Source organism: Periplaneta americana, chromosome 9, assembly GCF_040183065.1.
Source record: "Periplaneta americana isolate PAMFEO1 chromosome 9, P.americana_PAMFEO1_priV1, whole genome shotgun sequence".
NCBI classification, from domain to species: Eukaryota; Metazoa; Arthropoda; class Insecta; order Blattodea; family Blattidae; genus Periplaneta; species Periplaneta americana.
Window position 1 is genome coordinate 61,822,757 of NC_091125.1, and position 21,716 is coordinate 61,844,472.

The 21,716-nt window shown below is 36.6% G+C and overlaps 1 protein-coding gene across 2 annotated transcripts in view; it reads left to right on the forward strand.

Annotated features, from left to right (window-relative positions):
* Positions 1 to 21,716, forward strand: part of LOC138705995 (lysosomal acid glucosylceramidase-like) — an 89,660-nt gene that overhangs the window by 43,570 nt on the left and 24,374 nt on the right. For both annotated transcript variants that reach the window (XM_069834861.1, XM_069834859.1), the window contains exons 6-9: positions 2,739 to 2,902; positions 7,695 to 7,932; positions 9,011 to 9,161; positions 16,357 to 16,445. In XM_069834861.1, the coding sequence (XP_069690962.1) occupies positions 2,739 to 2,902; positions 7,695 to 7,932; positions 9,011 to 9,161; positions 16,357 to 16,445 (642 nt within the window). The remainder of the gene's footprint in view (positions 1 to 2,738; positions 2,903 to 7,694; positions 7,933 to 9,010; positions 9,162 to 16,356; positions 16,446 to 21,716) is intronic.

The window sequence follows — 21,716 nt, forward strand, 5'->3', positions numbered from 1 at the left end:
ATCAATTGACACCTGAACAGGCTCAACGCAGAGTGGATTTATGTCGCCAGCTTATAGCTAATCTCATGCACGACAGATTCATCAGGTGAACTGGCGTCTTAGGCCTACCTTGTGTTAGCGAAAGAAGAGGAAAATGAAAAGGAAAATTGTCTGAATTCGTGATTTGTGGATGGCACGTCATGAAGAAGGGGAGTTCCACACCATCTTTTATCGCTTAAAAAATGTTCCAATGAAGTTTCTTAATTAATTTAGAATGAGTTATGGAAAGTTCGATTGTTTGTTGGAAGAATTGAGACCTATACTCACTAAGAAGAACACAAGTGAAGGAAATGCATTGGTCCTGAGGAGAGGCTTGCATTAATTTTCAGGTATTATTGACCAGTCGTCCTCAGTGATGTAGTGGTTACCGTGCTTTTCTCTGGGCCCAAGATACGCGAGTTCGATTTCGCTGATGACGAGGACTAGCGGATTATCCTAATTCCGGCTTCAGTGGAAAATGCTGTTTCTTCCACTTAGTAGACACTGCATACAAAATATTCTTGGTCCAGTGTCGACTAGACACAGTAGAATGAGCTGAACAAATTGAAAATGTGTAACAATTAAGCGCAGGCCAATTGAAATTTTATAAACAAAATGAATAAATTTGAGGATTAGGATTATAAATAAAATCTTCCTATTTTGGCTTCCGCCTTCCGTCCCTGACTTCGACGAGATCAACATTTCTCCTGTCTGGAGATCTAGACTTTAAAACCTGTTTTAAAATTAATCATCATAATCATATTAACACAGGGATCAGGTCCTACTTGTTTCTGTTCCGACTTCTGTATTTTGCGAGATATTGTAACATTTTTATGGCTATAAGACAGACGGGCTCTTTATTTATATGTTTCTTCCACTTACTTCTGTGTGCTATTCTTTTTATTAAAGGAGAAAATGGTTAATTCTTCTCTGATATCTATATTTCTCTTTCTGTCCACTAGCCTATACCTTGCCACTTTACAAAAACTTCGTATCCTGTGATTGAATTCGTTTAAAATAATTTTTTATTAGTGATCACTAAGATTCGGATAAGTATCTGTACTAGAATAGGCTGTAGAGCTCTATAGGATAGGGCCATGACTTGCTTCAGACTAAGTATACACTACCCCCTTCCATTAGTTAAAGCCCCTTACCTACTGGGAAGAGCGCTCCCCGCCCCCTAGCTAAAACATCAGTGAATGGACAATAGCCTACAGCCGATACGAACTGCTACTGTCGGCTGGGTGACACGCGATAACTAGTTAATGTTTGTAAACAAATCGCACGGACCAAGGATGCCTATCGTCCACACCTGTGGAGTAACGGTTAGAGCGTCTAGCCGCGAAACCAGGTGGTCCGGGTTCGATTCCCGGTCGGGGAAAGTTACCTGGTTGAGGTTTTTTCCGGGGTTTTCCCTCAACCCAATATGAGCAAATGCTGGGTAACTTTCGGTGTTGGACCCCGGACTCATTTCACCGGCATTATCACCTTCGTCTCATTCAGACGCTAAATAACCTAGATGTTGATAAAGCGTCGTAAAATAACCTACTAAAATAAAAAAAAGGATGCCTATCATGATACAGCTACTTTACCCGAACCTTAATTATCAGGTTTCACTTTCGTATAACAACGGAGAAACAGTCATCACTTTATAAAACTTCAATAGGGTATCTTTTCGTGTTTTGCCTTTAAGTGTTCTAATAAATTTTGACATATTTTGTAAATTGGATATTTTATTTCCTGATTCTTAATTGAAATTGTAAAGTATACTGCAACTTAAATACTTAAAACGATTAATTTGTTCTATTATCTCTTACTGGCTGCTTTAAGCAAAATTCTTTTAATTTTGTTTTCTCTATAGATATATTTAAATTACACCTGTTAACCATTTTGTCAAGATTAAATAATCCTTTTTAACATAACATCTAAGTCTGGTAAAGGATTTGATGATTTTCATTTAATAACATGGTTTACTAAAATTTTTTAGGCGAATGTAAGTACTTGCTTTCCAACTTCCTATTGCTTCGTCTAAATATATAAGTATTAAAATATAAGATTGTTTAAACACTGAAATAGCATTTTCAGCAGCAGTACATGTGTCGAAATATAAATTATGATTGACTATTGAGAACATTTTATGCAAATGGTGCATCCATATTTTTCATTTGCATTTACTTAATTGGACCAGGAACATAATGCTTTTCATACCTGTTTTGAGAACCTTGTCAAACTCCTTGAGACGCTGAAATCCATTTTCACTAATTTTATCATTTTCTGTAATTTATATACATTGGAGTCTACATATAAACTTTAGCTAATTAAGTGGAAGAGCATTCTTTTCTGTTTAAAATTACCCATAATTTCATTCTATTGGCCAAAAAATAAAAATATATAATTAAATTCTCAGTGTTTCAATTATCTGTTGTATGGTAAAAACATTACCAATGCATGAGGATCCTTAACGAAGTCGGGTCAGTTCTTTCATTTGTAAGCTATCTGTTACCTTAAAGAGTCTTGTAGTGATCATTCTGGCGTAAATTTTGTATGTCGATGTTGGTAAGTTTTGAAGTTTCTTGTTTCTTAAAAATCCATCACCCTCCATTGATTAAATTTGCGGAATTTGGATCTAAATATGAATATTACAACAGCTAGACAAAAATTGAAGGCGGAAAAACTTAACATAAGTTTTGTTTTACATCGATAAAAATATGTATTTTCAGATTCCAATTGTCAAGCGAGCTATACACATGAGTGTTCGAAACATCAGCCTGTGCACTACGTCATGGACTTCTCCAAGCTGGATGAAAGAGCCGAGGAACGTTACAGGATTTTCTACGAGACTACGAGATGAATTTTATCAGTTATATGCAGACTATTATGTAAGGTATTTGCCTCAAGAAATGAACCTGACTCAGCAAGGAGTCTATAAAGACTTCGTATATTTTAGCGAAGAAAAAATCTTCATTGCCCAGTACAGAATCATCTCAGAGGCTTGGAACACAAAGTTGCGAGGATCAGAATGAAAATGTCTGCAGAGTGGGAAGGGAGACATGGGTATATTTTGATAGGCCTATGTATTTAAGAAAAATGCAAGTGAATTAATGCCCTATTTATTTTTTCCCTTGCCTTTACAGTTTTTTTTTCCATAAATGTGTCACGTATTATACGGTATGATGTTTTATGAATGGTAGTACTATGAAACGCCTGTCAATTTAGACTATACGCACGTCTTTCGATAACATTATTAATTATTATTATACTCCAGCATAAACAGTTACGGGTGACTAACCTTGTAGGAACTCACTTGACTTAATCGGAGGATTCACTGATGCTGAATTAGCCGATATTCATTTAATGCAATTAACCTTTGTTAGACGTCTAATAATTGACAGATTATTGTATTTCGTATGTTTCTTTTATTTAAATAACAACTTTTAAATGTGAATTTATTTAAATTATTTATTTATCATGTCGTTTATGAAAACTTTTTAGCTTGATAATTTAGATAATATTACTTTAAATTATTTTGTTTCATTGCAGTCTTCCTTATTGTGAGAATAAAACTGTAGGCTGTGTTCGAAATTCGAACGTATTACAGTAGAAAATAAATCATGGATGTAATCTCATGTGCTAATGTAAAAAGGTGATTGTGTTTGGATACACGATAAATTATTTCATAACCTGTTACATCACAAAGACCTTAATGATAAGCCTGGATAGTAGACAACCCCTACAAGCTAAGATCTCCGCGTAACTAGTGAGGAGTTGGTAAAGAAAACAAATCCTATATTGTATCTATTCCTATCTTATTTTAAATTTAATTCACCCTTGATATAGGATCATAATGTTGCATTTGAAGACTTACAATAGACGTCAGCATCAATTCCAGGAATTTCAAGTTACGTGCTGTACTTACTACGTATAGAATCATCATAGGATCCGATTGATTTTGCCTCTTGATAATGTAATAGGAAAATGCAACAGCTTTCTGTTACTTTCGACATCGGATATTAATTGATTGATTGATTGATTGATCGATCGGTCGATTAAGGTGGATAATGGGATAAACTCACACAAAGTTAAGTCACCCCTATGGAGTCACTGTGTTACTTTTTGAGCTTAATTTTAACGTGGACGATGCATGGCTAGTAAATTTTACCTGAAGCCCTCTTTCTTCCGAAAAAATTCATACCGATAATTTTACAGCTATTGTATATCCAAAGTAGTAATCACTAGATCCCGGATTTTATGTAATTAGACCTACATATTCTGTCCCTATACAGGGTGTTTAAAAAATATGGGGCATAATTTCAAGTATGTATTTCCCACATGTAGACAATCAAAATAGTTTATTACAACATGTGTCCGGAAATGCTTCATTTCCGAGTTATGGCCATAACTCGGAAATGAAGCATTTCCGGATACATGTTGTAATGAACTATTTTGATTGTCTACATGTGGGAAATACATACCTGAAATTATGTCCCATATTTTGAAACATCCTGTATATACAGTATATATACAGAGTGTTTCAAAAATACGGGGCATAATTTCAGGTATGTAATTCCCACATGTAGACAATCAAAATAGTTCATTACAACATGTGTCCGGAAATGCTTCATTTCACAGTTATGGCCTTCACAACATTGAAATTCACCGGAACGTTTTTCTTTCCGCAGGTCGTTGTCATTACAGAAGATGTTCAAAATGTCCACCTCCTGCTTGAATACAGACCTCACATCGATGTCTCATTGACCTGCGAACACGATCCCAAACTCCACGAGTATTGCGTATGTCCTCAGAACATGCCACAATTCGATTCCGAAGGGATTCCAAATCAGGCACTGGAGACGAATAAACCAATGATGTTAAATGGCCCCACAAGTAGAAATCGAGAGGGTTCAGATCAGGTGAGCGTGGAGGCCAAGCAATTGGGCCACCTCTACCTATCCATCGATCAGGAAACCTTCGATCCAAGTACCGGCGAGCCGTACGACTGTAGTGTGCAGGAGCGCCATCATGCAACAAGTGAATGTGTTGACGATTGATCAGTAGAGTGTCTTCTAAAACATGAGGTATAGTGTTTTCCAGGAAGTTTGTGTACGCCTGCCCCGTAAGTCTGTTTAAAAGTACATGGGGTCCAACTAATCGATCACCAATGATACCGGCGCACATGTTGAGGGAGAACCGCACCTGGTGATGAGATGGAACAGTTGCACGTGGGTTTTCATACGCCCATACATGCTGATTGTGGAAATTTGTTATGCCATCTCGTGTGAACTGTGCTTCATCTGTAAATAATACTAAGGCAGGAAAGTTCGGATTTACACCATACTGCTGCAAGAACCACTGACAGAACCTAACTCGTGCAGGGTAATCTGCTGGTGACAGGGCCTGTACACGTTGCAAATGATGAAGATACAATTGATACTCTTTCAACAGGATCCAGACAGTTGTATGAGGAACATTGACTTGCAACGCTACCCTTCGTGTGCTGATAGAAGGAGTCATGTTCACAGCCTCCAGAATCTCCTCCTGTACTTCTGGAGTTGTAGATCTTGGTCGTCCCCTTCCCAAACCAGGAGAGTTAAATTTTCCATACTCGCACAGACGGTAATGGAGACGTACAAATGTCTTCCGATCTGGACATTGTCGCTGTGGGTACCTCTCCTGGTACAAACGACGAGCCAGCGCAGCATTGCCGTCCGCCTTACCGTACATGAAGTGTATCTCTGCCAGCTCTTGATTTGAATACATGTCGTACAGTCTAACGCCTACACAACACTGAATGTAACCTTCGCCTCGGAATGAACTGTCAGAGTGCCCTCTTAATGTCTCCTTTGACGGCAAAGACCTGCGGAAAGAAAAACGTTCCGGTGAATTCCAATGTTGTGAAGGCCATAACTCGGAAATAAAGCATTTCCGGACACATGTTGTAATGAACTATTTTGATTGTCTACATGTGGGAAATACATACCTGAAATTATGCCCCGTATTTTTAAACACCCTGTATATGTAGCTGTAAGAAAAACTAAAATGTCGGCGAATCACAACTAAAGGAACATTATTCCAAAGTTTTAAGTTACATATTTTGATGCATAATAAATATTTTGTCATATATTACATATTTTGAAAGTTATTGTATATTTTGAAAGAAAGCACTTTTTTACCAATTTTTCCTCCTCTTAATACGTAAGTTATGTTTCAAAATTGTTTATAAAGCTTGTTCCTTCGTCCCTAAAGCATAAGAATAATTTAATAATTGAAAATAATAACGTATTCTCTAAAAGAATGGACATCCTTTACAGTTTGTGTATCTCTTAAAAAGTAACGATAAAGTAGGGACAAATACCATGAAGTCACAATTAGAAAGGCATTTTAAAAATAGAACTTCATGTGACAAATAAAAAACACGCTCCGTGGAAAAAACAAGTTCTCTTACACAAGTGGTGCTGGAATCTTCTTCGTCTTCTACGCGTGAACTTAATAAAGATTTGTGCATGGCAATGGTTGCTGCAAACATACCATGGTATTAACTTGAAGTGCCAAAATTTCAAGCATTCCTACACAAATACTGCAACTTCAATATTCCGGATGAATCAACACTCCGGAAAAATTATTTGAACTCCTGCTATACTGATACAACGGAAAAGATTAGAGTTGAACTTGGTGATTCTTACGTATGGGTTGCCGTTGACGAGACAATTGATGACCACAGAAAATATGGAAAAATAATAGTTACTTATGCAACAAGTGGATAATCTTGATGATTATGTCATGAGTGAATGTTTGTCGTACGAACTATAGTGAGTGCGACAATTTTCAGGAGAGTCATAATAAGATTATCCACGAGTTAGATACAACACTTTATGGCATATTAGAATTATAAATTGTAGGAAAGAAATTATGAAAGAAATTCGAGATCCATAGCTGACAGTCTTCATATGTTCGTATCGATTAGTTGCGTCTGAAATTGACACTGAATAAAGAGAATGTATGACCTTACAGGTTATGTTACAAATGTTCCTTTATTTGGTTAATATAGTTTCTCTGAACCACAGAACTGTTTTATGTGATATTACAAAAGTGATACAAAATTGTTAAAGATTGGAAATATAATACGTTATCTTCTGTCCTGCATTTCATTTCTTGTTACGTCACGCATAAAAGCAGTAAGCAAGATAGCAAGCGTTCCGGTATTCCGTCATAGCGAATACGTCATTGCTTTTATTGGCACGCGTGCTATAATAAACCAATTACAAACGATATTGGATGTAGTAACAACCTGTTTATAATGCTAGGATGGCATAAACAAATATTAATTGCACCGCCATACAGTAATTAAATGAGATTGAATTACATGTGCATCTATAACTTTTTATCAGTGTGCAAAAATATATCTAATGAAGTCCAGATTTTTAGTTACATATTTTTTACTTATTACATATTTATCTACATGTTTTGCCATTTTTAGCTGCATATTTTTGTACATATTTCTCATTTTCATATTACATAAATCCGGGCTCTAGCAATCACTACTTTACCGCCGCAGACGACAGAAGCGTAAAATATTGAGTTATTGAGAAATGATTGAATGATGATAGTGGAAATGAGAGTACCGCGAAAGAAACCTGTTCTGACACATCTCATGAGGTGTCTATTATTGTGTTTTACAGGTTTCTGGACGCATACGAGAAATATGGACTTCACTTTTGGGCTCTGTCACCTCAAAATGAACCAACCAGCGATCTGTACGCTAGATTTCACTATAACAGCATGAGCTGGCTACCAAAGGAAGAACAAATATTTGTAAGCCAGTACTTGGGTCCTACTTTGGAACGCAAAGGCTTCAGGGATATTAAGATAATGCTGAACGATGACCAACGCTTCAACATTCCAGAGTACGCTACTAAGGTAAACATCTGCCAGATTCAAAGTATTTTAGTCGAAATGCAGTTATCATGTCACTGAAGTCCGTAAACAAATTGTTACGAAGACTATTTAAAATCTATACGATGATGTGGCAATAATAGTAATCGTGTCAGACCCATAATTCTTCAAACTAGAATTCCTTTGCCTATCACTCTACTCTTCATGTCCCCAATAAGGACGAATTTGAGCAATTTCTTTAAGGGGCTGTTGTGTATGGTTGAAGAAATTTTGCTATTACTCTTCAACTTTTGAAGCTATCAATTTACAATTTTTACAGCATACACACAATATTTTCAGGTATATTTTGGTTTTTAGATTACCTTTCTACTTCATATACTTGATTTTATAAAAATTTTTAAACACGAAAAATATTAATTAAATTCAAGTTGAAACATAGATAAATTAGGAACATTTTTTCCAGAAGCCCTTTGAACTACAGGTTCTTAAAAATTCAAGCATATTTCAATCCCAGTAGACTTTTTGAGCACCCGTGATGGAATGATTTGCGTGTCGATTGTGCAGCCTTCAGCATCCACCACACCAAGCATTTCTCTCCAGCCATTAAATCCGTATACCATACCTCTGTTGGTGGTTATGCATTACGTTACACATGAATATGAATCATTACATTCTAATCACGAGCGACAACCTTGAGGACTGCGGTGCCTCTTTGTCAGGTTTAAGAGTCCACTAAAATATAAGGCACTAACACTACCATTTTTTAACAAACCGAAAGGAATACCCAATATGGCGGGCGATCGATTTGGTGTCACGCAAATAAAGTGGTGCCCCATTTTTTGAGACATATATGATAATGAAAGGAGAATTGTGGAAAGTGTTATTGGAATGATGAGTAAAAGTGGGAGAACCCCGAGAAAATCCCAAAAAATATTGTCTTTGTTCACCATAAATACAACTTCACAACCGCCTGGATTTGAACTCGGACTTGCGGTCGTTGTAACACAGCGTTCTGCCAACTGAGCTACCAAGGCGGCTAATGAAATTCATTGTGTTCTTACCAAATGGTAGTTTGGTCTAATGCTAGCATTTCACATTTCAGCTTCTTAGCGATAAACAAACAAACCACTATGTGTCTGGAATCGCCGTCCACTTCTACTTCGATTCATTTCCAAACAGCCCCACAGACATCCTCACAGAGTTCCATGAGTTGTTCCCGGACAAGTTCATACTCTACACCGAGGCTTGCATAGGTAAGGCCTTACTTTTATTCATAGGTGGAGTTATTTAGGCCCAAACTTGGGCGAACTCTTTTTTTCTATTAACGTTATAAAATATTGAATTCAAAAGATTTTTCTTCTTTTGTTTATGATTAAGTTTCTATGTTTAAATTGACGAATTTTCAGACCATGCGTCTGGACTATAATATTTATTTTAAATTTCTGAATGTTTAAGAATTTCTATACCTCATTTAAAGAATGGAAGCATTGTAATGTTTTTTTTTTTTTTGTAACAGCCTGTACTGATGTGTTAGAACTCTGCAGGTGTTCAAGCAGCCACTTGGAGAAATATGAATAACATACTGCACAACAATGCAGAAAAAAAAGTGATCCCGGTATAATGTGTAAACTTAAAGACGTGATTAATTAAAATAATTAGAATTTACATTTGATATGACATCTTGCTTTTTTAAATAAACAGATAGAGTAAATGTAAAATTGGTCCACCGCTGTGGAGTAATGGTTAGCACGTCTGGCCATGAAACGAGCGAGCCCAGATTCAAATCCTGGTTGGGACAAGTTACTTGGTTGGGGTTTTCGGAGGTTTTTCCTCAACCAATTGAAGCAGAATTGCTTGGTAATTTTTCAATATGGACCTCGGACTCATTTCGCCATCATTAATTCTCATATCATCCATACAATAGCCCGGGTTAAGTTCATGGTGCGGCATGCTGTACTTGTACAAGAGGGCAGCTGTTCGGCTACCCAGTCATTCACAGAATAGGAGTGGTAAGCACAATAAGCCTCATGCTGCAGTGCAAGCCTTCGGGTCTCTCCTTTGTACAAGAGGAAAAAAAAAAGTAATGTTGTCTGTATGTTTTATTACAATTTTTACTTTATTTTACAATACCTTTATTAAATTATCATATTCCGATATACTGTACCAAGGTCAAGCTTTAACTGTGGGAGGTGATAAATGATGTCCCCCATAATCTGGATATATCGGAATTCTATGGTTTTGCTTTGTCCCCCCCCCCCCAAGGAAACGGTTCTCTCTCCGCCTATGCTTTTATTGTATTTTCCTTGTATCACCTTCGTCTCATATTCTAATTCACAGCTGTCATAACTTCTAAATGACAAACATTTTTGCCGGCCGCGTTTTATCCCAGAAAAAGGCGTACAGCTTAACGTTGAGTGGATATAAAGATCTGAATGTGAACTCTGCCTACAGCACGGCCTATATGTTGATGGGCTACTAATTATCTAGGAAGATACATCACATATCCTTTTTATTTTAGGTAAAAAAGACGAATATGACCGTAGGGTATCAAAAAGTTCTCCTATTAGAAGATATCGCTGACGACAGTCGCGACTGTTAAAGCGAAACATTCTATACTAAATGCACATAATATTGTATAATACGGTCAACCGTCAAATCTCATCATTTGTGCTATAGTTTGGCAAGATAGACCTGACCTTTCCAAAGCAAATGTACTAATATCACCTGGGAGTGACGTGTTAACAGACTCAGCCAATCACATCAATGTTCTACGCTTTGTCTCACTGTCACATTTTTATTTCCCGCTTAAACTCTGTCCGGGAGAGACTGTCCCGGTAACATAACTTGATTACTATAGAGTAGGAGAGAGGTTAAGTTAAGGTACGGTCACACTTCGCTACTTTTGCTGCGAAAGTTTTGTACTGCAGCTGCAAATGTTGCGTGTCGTGTTCACACGTAAAAGCAAGTAGCGCTCTGAACGCTACTTTTCGTAGTGCGCAACCCGAGCGCTGCAAAAGTTGCAACTGGAGGATGTGAGTCTGTTCATACACAAGGCGCTACTTTTGCAACTTTCCATCTCCGTATTGACTTTTCAATATACATTTTGTGGATATGTTCTCATTAGAATATCGGATTATGAAACTCATGCGATAGCTTACTTATCTATTATTTTCTTTTTTGTCCTAACTAGTATTCAGAACAGTGGCGTCAATTTATATGGGCCCGTGGGGCCCAAGCCCACCCAATAATTTGTCGTGTTATTACTATTATTATTATTATTATTATTATTATTATTAGCATTGTAATCATTATCACATCAGTGCAGACAGATTTTTAAATACGTAGGCCTAAGTTAAAGTATGGAAGCGTTGTTGGGCCCTTGTATACAAAGAGTGAGGTAGTTAATAATAATCACAGTCAACTCATGTTATTGAATTTTAAATAAAACAGAATATATCTTAAAAGAAAAGTAGCAATGAAGAGTTTAATTTTTCTTCGTTGAGTAGCGGTGCTTCGTAAATAAAAGAATGAAAGAATCAGTGGGCTTTAATTTTAGTTTGCGCGAACGTCGTTTGCGGTAATTGGTGTAATTGTGATGTGATTTTTTATGCTGTTAATCAAGACCATGGATAAATTTTTAAATAAAAGACCGCGGATAGATCCTACCCAACGTGAGTGGGAACCCAACGATCATCGACAACAATCCTGTTCCGATATAATGGATTTGAATTCCGTTAAAAAATCAGCTGATGCACAAAGTTCGTCTTCACATATTTCAAAACTTTGTGATTCTGTTTTGTCGTGCGAAAGCGAAATAAAGGGTGCTGGTAAGGGTAGAATTTTCCTAAATTCATGGCAGGACAAACATCCGTGGATTTTGTACGATGAACACAAAAAAATGGTATTTTGTAAAGTATACAAGCTAGTGATAAAAACTATTAAATTTCTCCACCAAAACGGGCCCTTGTTTCATTCCCTTCGGCTTTTCCAACTGGAAACATGCCTTAAGAAAATTTAGTTCTCATGAAATATCTCATTGCCACAAAGAATCATGTTCCAACTGGCAGTGCAGAGTGGAGTAAATGTTGCACACAGTTTGAATCTTGCAAAGTTGCAAGACCTTCAAAATTCTCCTGTTACCTTACATAAACTATTTTCATCGTTGTTATATTTATCAAAGCAGGGACTATCAGTTCGCGGGCATAAGGACAAAGCAAGTAATTTCCATCAGTTTTGAAATTGCGATGTGAAGACTCCACAGAACTCAGGCGATTTATTGTTAGAGATACCTTTACGACGCGGAAAACGAAATGCTCGAAAATCATGGCATTGAAAGTGCTTCGTTGGCTAATGAAATTCACGAAGCGGGGTGTTTCGGTCTGCTTATGGATGAAACGAGTGACGTGGCGAAAACAGAGCAAGTGTCGATATGTTTGCGTATTATTTCTAAAGAACTTGAAATTCAAGAGCACTTCATCGGTTTCCAAGAAACGTCAGCAACACATGTGACTAGTCTCTACAATATCATCAGTGACCCTTAAGACTAACTTGCTTACTGGCTTTTAAGGAACCCGGAGGTTCATTGCCGCCCTCACATAAGCCCGCCATTGGTCCCTATCCTGAGCAAGATTAATCCAGTCTCTACCATCATATCCCACCTCCCTCAAATCCATTTTAATATTATCCTCCCATCTACGTCTCGGCCTCCCCAAAGGTCTTTTCCCCTCTGGCCTCCCAACTAACACTCTATATGCATTTCTGTATTCGCCCATACGTGCTACATGCCCTGCCCATCTCAAACTTCTGGATTTAATGTTCCTAATTATGTCAGGTGAAGGATGCAATGCCTGCAGCCCTTTATTAAGACTAGGACTAAAAATTCATAACTGTCGCGGACAGTGTTATTATGGTGCTGCGAATTTAAGTGGGAAATACAAGGGAGTACAGGCAAATATTTTACAAGTAGATAAAACAGCTAGATATTTGCATTGCTTCATGCACTCATTGAATTTAGTGGCACAAGACAGTGTGAAGCACATTGCAACTTGCAGAAATGTGATCAATGTAACTCAAGATCTAATAAATATGATAAGAGAATCTTCGAAAAGGTTGAACTGGTTTAATTCTTTAAGAGATACAAATGCACACGGCTCAGAACAAAATTTAAGACCATTCTGTCCAGCGCAATTCACTGTCAGGGTCCTTAGCTTAAAATCTCTGACATAACTATCAAGATGTTCTTCGTTCCTTTCAGAATTTTCTGAAAACGATAAAAGTGATGCTGGTACTAAAGCTGCCGGTTACCTAAAACCCTAGATCATATATACCCAGATAGCTCGGCCTTATAGGCTTTGACGGTAACAACTTTTGTCAGGTTTACTATGTAGCCATCTAGTTGTAGTTACGTTATAACTCCCATTTGAAATGCATTAGCAACTGTACTGTCATCTCGTGTTCGTTTACGGCGGACGGGTGGCGATCCTGGCGGTTGTTCTCTTGAAAGTGCTACCGATTTTAACATAGGTCATACCTATCTGTTATATATATTATCTAGACTAAAACCACTTGAGTCATTTGAACATTTTGCTTAATTAAATATGATGACACAGGTATTTACCACCCTGGATGCAACAAATATAAAACTACAAAATATAAACCTTGATTTCCATGAAGCAAATTGTCTCATTCACAATTTGATAAAAACATTCCAAACTTTTCGTGATAACTAGAAAATGTTATGGGACAAAACTACAAGAAGAGCAAATGAGCTGGACCTGTCAGAACCAAGGACTCCGAAGCAAAGGAAAGTGTCTCGCCGCCTAGACGATCGTCAACACACACAGCATGAATTTAGTGATGCAAAGGAATATTTTAGGAGTAAATTCTTTGAAATTATAGAATGTGTGACAGTATTCCTTAAAAGTGTTTCCAGGAAAGCTAAATTTTAAATACAGTGGAAAACTTTGTTATCGGAAAAGAAGACGATGTCAGGATTGTCAGGTGTGTTTTCGATGACGTCATAAATGACTATGAGATCTTAAGGTTGCAGATAAATATGGTGTGTGATAATGCTGCAATGTTGTGTGTTGAAATAAGAAATTTTGGAGATGTAGTTAAATTTCTGAAGTCACATGTTATTCGTGAAATAGTGCCTGAATTACTTAAATTTATACGCCTCACTCTGACTATGCCAGTTTCCACAGCTACAGCCGAAAGATCTTTCTCCGCGTTGAAAAGATTAAAACATTTCTGCGTTCAACAATGTCCCAGAAGTGACTTAATCACATTGTTATTTTAAATATACACAAGAAAAGCGCTGAAAAGTTGGATTTAGAGGATTGTGACGAGTTTATGGGAAGAAGTGCAATGAGGAGAAACACATTGCGACTCGTCGTGCTACATAATGGTAGTCCAATATATTTATTGTTTTGTATTAAATTACGAAGTCCAATCGTCAATTTAAAAAGTTAATTGTAAACTTAAATTTACAACTTATGCACAATCTTGTTATTCACAGGGCTACACAACCCTTTATCACGGTTTAATTAAGTTACTATTTGTATTTGATTATTTTTATCGACTTATCAAAAAGATTGTCAGATCTCTCATTTTTCTGTCATTCTATATTTTATATCAGTGTTGTGAATAGACATACATCACGATTCATGTAAGGGAGAATTTGATATTTTATTGTAATTGAAAATTTTGAGCCCACCTAAACTTTTTCAAACGTTGGCGCCACTGATTCAGAAATTGGCATTATTTTTACTATAAAGCTATTAAAAAACGCCTAACGTATATATATAGTACTTAAATGATAACCAACAGCATATTCACGTAATCACTTTTGGCAACCCTCCTGTTTGAAACTACGCTACGGAGAAATAGAAAATGAATTTATTTATTTATTTATTTATTTATTTTGCTAATAATTGTAACATAAAATATAATATATACTATTATATTATTATTATTATTATTATTATTATCATTATTATTATTATATAATTAAGCCTATATCGTCAATAAATATACTCTATGTTGTACGTTTAGTAACTGTTACAAATCATTTATTTCCATCATACCTAACATTAAAATATAATATCCAAACAATAAAAGTATCATTGGCATATTCGGGTGGCAACACTGGTCGCAACCGCCGCAAAAGTTTCAACAAAACCGATATCAAAAAATGCTGTGGCTGCTACTTTTAAGCTGCGTGCAACATGAAAAAGTAGCGGGCAGCAGGTTCGGCAGCCTTAAGGTACGGTCACACTTGCTACTTTGCAGCGCGGCAGTACAAAAAACTGCGCAACTTTCGTACTGCGATGTGTGAACAACGGTGCAACCAGAAAAGTAGCGGCTGCCGAACCTGCTGCCCGCTACTTTTTCATGCTGCGCGCAGCTTAGAAGTTGCGACATGTGAACAGGATTCTCAAGGTTGCAGCCGCAGCATTTTTTGACATCGGTTTTGTTGAAACTTTTGCTGCGGTTGCGACCAGTGTTGCCACCCAAGTGTGCCAATTATACTTTTATTGTTTGGATATATTTTAATGTTAGATGTGATGAAAATAAATTATTTCTAACAGTTACTAAATGTACAACACAGTCTGAGTATCTTTGCTGACGAAATAATTCTTTTTTTTTTCCGTGGCGTAGTTTCAAACAGGAGCGTTGCCAACATTGATTACGTGTATTTGCTGTTGGTTATAATTTAAGTATATAGGCGTTTTTAAAAGCTTTATAGTAAAAATAATGCCAATTTCTAAATACTAGTTAGGACAGAAAATCAAATAATAGATAACTAAGCTTTCGCATGAGTTTCATAATAATGCGAATATAACCACAAAATGTATATTGAGAAGTGAACACGGAGCTGAAAACCTGCAGCAAGACTACGGCTGCAAAAGTAGCGCCTTGTGTGTGAACAGACTCGCAACTTTCAGTTGCAACTTTTGCAGCACTGGTTGCTCAGCACGAAAAGTAGTGTGCAGCGCGCTACTTTTGGCTTACGTGTGAACACGACACGCAACTTTTGCAGCTGCAGTACAAAAGTTGCACAGCAAAAGTAGCGACGTGTGACTGCACCTTTACTTTTAGGGTTGCACCATTGTTCATACTTCGCAGTACGAGAGTTGCGCAGTTTTTTGGACAATAGAAGTAAACATGAGCCGAAAAAAGATACACATATAGCGTAATACGAAAAATAAAATTCGTTTAAAGACACATTTCTACATTTCCCTCCACAACAAAACGAAAATAAACAACATTAATATTTTACTTACTATTATACAGAATGTGGGGAGGAAAATAATGCGAGAAACGCAACATCCAAAAAGTAAGGAAAGATAAGGGAGAATCCGGGTAGATCTTACAGTATGACTTGACAATCTGAAAAGCAGAGATCATTTTGAGAAATTATCCATTCTGTATTATCTTCATTCACAGTGGCAAATCTTAAACCAGGAAGCGCCAACACTGCCGTTCAACTGGGGAACTGGGACAGAGGAGAAAATTACAGTTTCAACATTATACAGGTCAGTGCTGCAATCTCGACAACACTCACTGCAACTATGCAAATACCATTACCGACTTGGTCGGCAACGCAGAAATGCTCTTTTCCCCTTCATACATCATAGTCGTAGCTTAATACGGTAAAACGGACGTTTCTTTCCTGTATACACTGTTGACTGTTAATTTTACAGAAACATATCATCCAGATAGCCTATACATGGACGAGAGTAGAGTCACAATGTCGAATTATTCACAGACGACTTTTCAGTATCTAAGAAAAAGATTGATATTTGACACGTACAAATCCTTAAGGAGGGACGTACACCATTGGCCTGCAAACATTTATTATTTTTTTATATGTCAGTGAAAGCTAACTGAACAAAACTTTTCACGCTTAATATACATACATTACACTTTATAAAACACTATTCAGAATATATATTATTTTAATGTACCGAAGTACATATGATATTTCCATGCAGATATTCTGCGTCATCATACGATGAAAGAGTAATGGAACGGAGAAAAATTCTCTCCGGTGCCGGGATTTGAAACAGGGTTTTCAGCTCTACGTGCTGATGCTTTATCCACTAAGCCACACCGGATACCCATCGGACAGAATCGTCTCAGATTAAGTTCCAACTCTTGGGTTCCCTCTAGTGGCCGCCCTCTGCACTACGTCATAGATGTCTATGAACGTAGGACCGAAGTCCACACATGTGCTGAGGTGCACTCGTTATGAGTGACTAGTTGGCCGGGATCCGACAGAATAAGCGCCGTCTTAAATCACGAAGTGATTTACGCATATCATATATATTATTTTAATGTACCGAAGTACATATGATATTTCCATGCACATATTCTGCGTCATCATACGATGAAAGAGTAATGGAACGGCTTAGTGGATAAAGCATCAGCACGTAGAGCTGAAAACCCGGGTTCAAATCCTGGCGCCGGAGAGAATTTTTCTCCGTTCCATTACTCTTTCATCGTACTATTCAGAATACAATAGTTAATAATTACCTGTAAAAATAATATCAAATTTTCATTATTTTTTTACAACCGTAAAGCATTTACATAATAAAATCTACAATTCATTAAATATCTGCATGATTATTTTACATAAATATTCTAAAGACTTGCATCAACAATCTAGTCTGTGATCTTTTATCTATTCCCTCAGGAAATAATTTTTTCTTAATAAAAAATTTTAGAAAATTTAATATTGAAGGTAGGCCTAACGATTAAGAAAAAAATATTCCTTATAAGTAAAAGATCCTAGACTACGTTGTTGATGTAGATCTTTAAAACATTCCAGTAAAAGAATCATGCAGATATTAAATTAATTGTAGGCCTATATTTTATTACGTAAATGCTTTACTGTTGTAAAAAAATTATGAAAATTTGATATTATTTCTTCAGGTAATTATTACTTACTTACTGTTTCTTTTTAGAGAACACGGAGGTTCATTGCCGCCCTCACATAAGCCCATCATTGGTCCCTATCCTGAGCAAAATTAATCCAGTCTCTATCATCATATCCCACCTCCCTCAAATCCATTTTAATATTATCTTCCCATCTACGTTTCGGCCTCCTCAAATATCTTTTTCCCTCCGGCCTCCCAACTAACACACACTATGCATTTCTGGATTCGCCCATACCTGTTACATGCCCTGCCCATCTCAAACGTCTGGATCTAATGTTCCTAATTATGTCAGGTGAAGAATATAATGCGTGCAGTTCTGTGTTGTGTAACTTTCTCCATTCTCCTGTAACTTCATCCCTCTTAGCCCCAAATATTTTCCTAAGAACCTTATTCTCAAACACCATTAACCTATTCCTCTCTCAAAGTGAGTGCCCAAGTTTCACAACCATACAGAACAACCGGTAATATAACTGTTTTATAAATTCTAACTTTCAGATTTTTTGACAGCAGACTTGATGATAAAAGCTTCTCAGCCGAATAACAACAGGCATTTCCCATATTTATTCTGTGTTTAATTTCCTTCCGAGTATAATTTGTATTTGTTACTGTTGCTCCCAGATATTTGAATTTTTACACCTCTTCAAAGGATAAATTTCCATTTCATACAATATTCTAGTCACGAGACATAATCATACACTTTGTCTTTTCGGGATTTACTTCCAAACCTATCTCTTTACTTGCTTCAACTAAAATTCCCGCATTTTCCCTAACCGTTTGTGGGTTTTCTCCTAACATATTCACGTCATCCGTATAAAAAAATTATTTTCACTAATTATTTACGGGCCAATGGTGTAGCCTACCTCGACCCTTAAAGAGAATGTCAAATCTCTAACTAGTATGTTGTACTGTAGGTATTGGAGATAGCAGAACTATGATTCAGGCAGTTCTCTAAAGATTCAAAGTTATTATATTATAGGCCATCGATCCTGGTCTGGCTATGAAGGAATTTTGTGGTGTAAAAAACGGGCCGGAGAGGTTTTTCTTGGGGTTCTTCCATTTCCCTTCAAAATTAGACTAGGCTATAATTTCACCAATACTCCACAATCAACCCCACTCTGCGGGGTCCCGAACCAGTCCTCAAAAACAAATAAAAATAATGCCGAAAATTGCACATTGTGTTGATGAAGACTATTACAAAAATGTGCTTAAATGCGACAGGTTCATGTCACTAGATTTAGTGGCATGTAAAAAAACTCCTACGGGACAAAATTCCGGCACACCGGCGCCGCTGATATAACCTCTGCAGTTGCGAGCGTCGTTAAATAAACCATAAAATTAAAATTAAGTTCTATCTGTCTATGTTCTTTAAAGCATATTACACACGATACGTATACTCAAGTACGAATAATGTGTGTGTGTGTGTATATATATATATATATATATATATATATATATATATATAAATGAAACAATAGTAAAAAGGAACTGGAGACGATATTATTTAAATCTACGAAATGATATAACTAGTTAAATATTTTTTAAAATGTTACATGTACACCCGATGTTAATGTGAAGAATTTACCTGTTCATTACGGTAGAGTTTGTCAATGCCCGGTTTCACAGACATCAGTTGAAGACGCATATCGTCTTCTGCGTCCAAACGAGCTTTATTTTGTTTTTGTAGCAGTATATCCCGAAAAGACAGTTTCACAGAGGTACATAGTACCAAAAAACAGTAAGAGCAATTTATCTTTTGAACTTCATATCTAAAGATCCTCCCCTAACTGACCCAAAACTTCGGAAAGTGGTTTGTTTTTAAATGATGCCTGACAGCGGCTGTCCGAAACCATGTCAATAAGGAGCTCATATTCTGCCGCAGTGGGGGCTGCTGGTTTTAACTTCACTGAAAATGGATCTTCAATCCACTCATATTTCTTTCGAATCGATTCTTGGGTGCCCTTTGGAAAATATGAATAATATAAATATGAATTCTTATTTTCATATTTTGACTATTTGTCAAGGTGTTCTTTTATTAGCCTATTGCTAAGAATGAGTCATTCATTATTTTATTTTCTTCTATAAAGTTTGAAGTCAATAAGAAACATATCAGATCCTTATTCTCAACGGTTTCCATGTAGAACGCTGTATTTTTCTTCAATACGGCAATTTTGTCATTGGCATAGAATATAGTCTTCCGTTTCCCTGGTGTGAATGTGCTGAATTCGTTCATTTTTTTTAATATCTGCCACGTAACGTAATTTGCACAACCATTCCTGGTCATTAAAATAATCTGCTAGCAAACTGTTTTGGTCATTCAAGAGTGAAGAAACTTACGTTCGAAGTTCAAGTAATGCTTCACCACGCGACAACTAAGACACTTGTGTGTGTAATAATAATAATGACTTTTGTATACTTCCCATATCTTCACATAGGATTTTCAGTAGCCTACAATGCAAGCTGGCAGGAGCAATTTTTGTCATCTTCATAACAGCCGCGGACAGAGCCCCTGAGAATCAATTGCGGAGCCCTCGCACGGAGCACAATTTGGGAATCGCTGCTGAATAGTTTAAATACCTGAGCGGAAAAACGTTGGAAGCGACTTTTTTTTCCTAATGCAATATTTCACTGGAGACACGTTTCACGTACTCTGTTTACAATGTAGCAAACTCTGTTGGTTAAAAATGGAAGTACAACCTTCAATACAGGTAGTATAATCTAGTAGGTTGCCGAAAAACGTTACAACGCTAAGGATCAAGTGTTTTTTCTGCTCCTGTAAAATTTTAAATTTGGCGCTTGCAATGTTTTTCCTCTTAGTTATTCAGTTCTTTAACAAGTAAGAGCAGTGATAGGATATAGCTTACATTGATAAATAGCGGACGTCATTATTAAATAAAGAATGAATTAAAGTGCGGTCGCGCCACGCTTGATCCGAAGAATGCGGGCGGGAGCAAGCCTGTAAAATGTAGAGTGCGAGGTAAAACGCGGCATTTTAGATACGTAATCTCAGGCTATCATTAATTAATAGCATGCACACAATCATCATTTTATTTCACTAACCTGTGTTGTAGTAGTTGTTGAAAGTGGTGCATCAGAATCTATTGTTCTGTGAAAATAATAATAATAATAATAATAATAATTATTATTATTATTATTATTATTATTAATTTATTTATACTGGTCATAGGGCCTTCTCTCACACTCTACCAGGTCACAAAGAATACAAGCAGTGACATATTACATAGCCACGTAAATGAAACCATGCCTAATCAGAAAAAATAATTAAACGTGGATCAACAATACCATCAACAATGTTTTGTAAAACCCAATTAAAGAAATTCATTTGACTTTCGTTGTCATGCGGACGTAAATTCTTGGTATACAGTAAGTCTGAAAGGTTTCAATTTTAAAAGTTTAGTAGTAGCCGTATGAGCTGAAATTTTTGATACGTCTACTTCTTGTGCAACACCACGTAAAGATTTATTAGGAGAACGTTCTAGTGATGCACTAATATCATCATGTTTTCCTTCTGTTAGAACCCTTCGTTTTGGAAGACGAATTTTAAAGTTCAGCGATCCCGTTTCTCTTAATCTAATGTAAGGTTTAGAACTTTACCTCTATTTGGAGGTGGAATATTGGGGAATTTTCTACAAATTGCATACACACTTGTTGGCATGAATCTGTTTTGACTAAGTTTCGAACATAAATATTCGCTGTTGTAGAGTAAACTTTACAGCCGGCGTTTTCAATTGTCTAAACAACTAATTTAATGCACAGCACACACACTTCAAACGTATTTAAAATAAGTACACAACCACACACGTCTTCTATCACTAACGTCTGAGACTGGACTAAGCTGTGGCAACGACC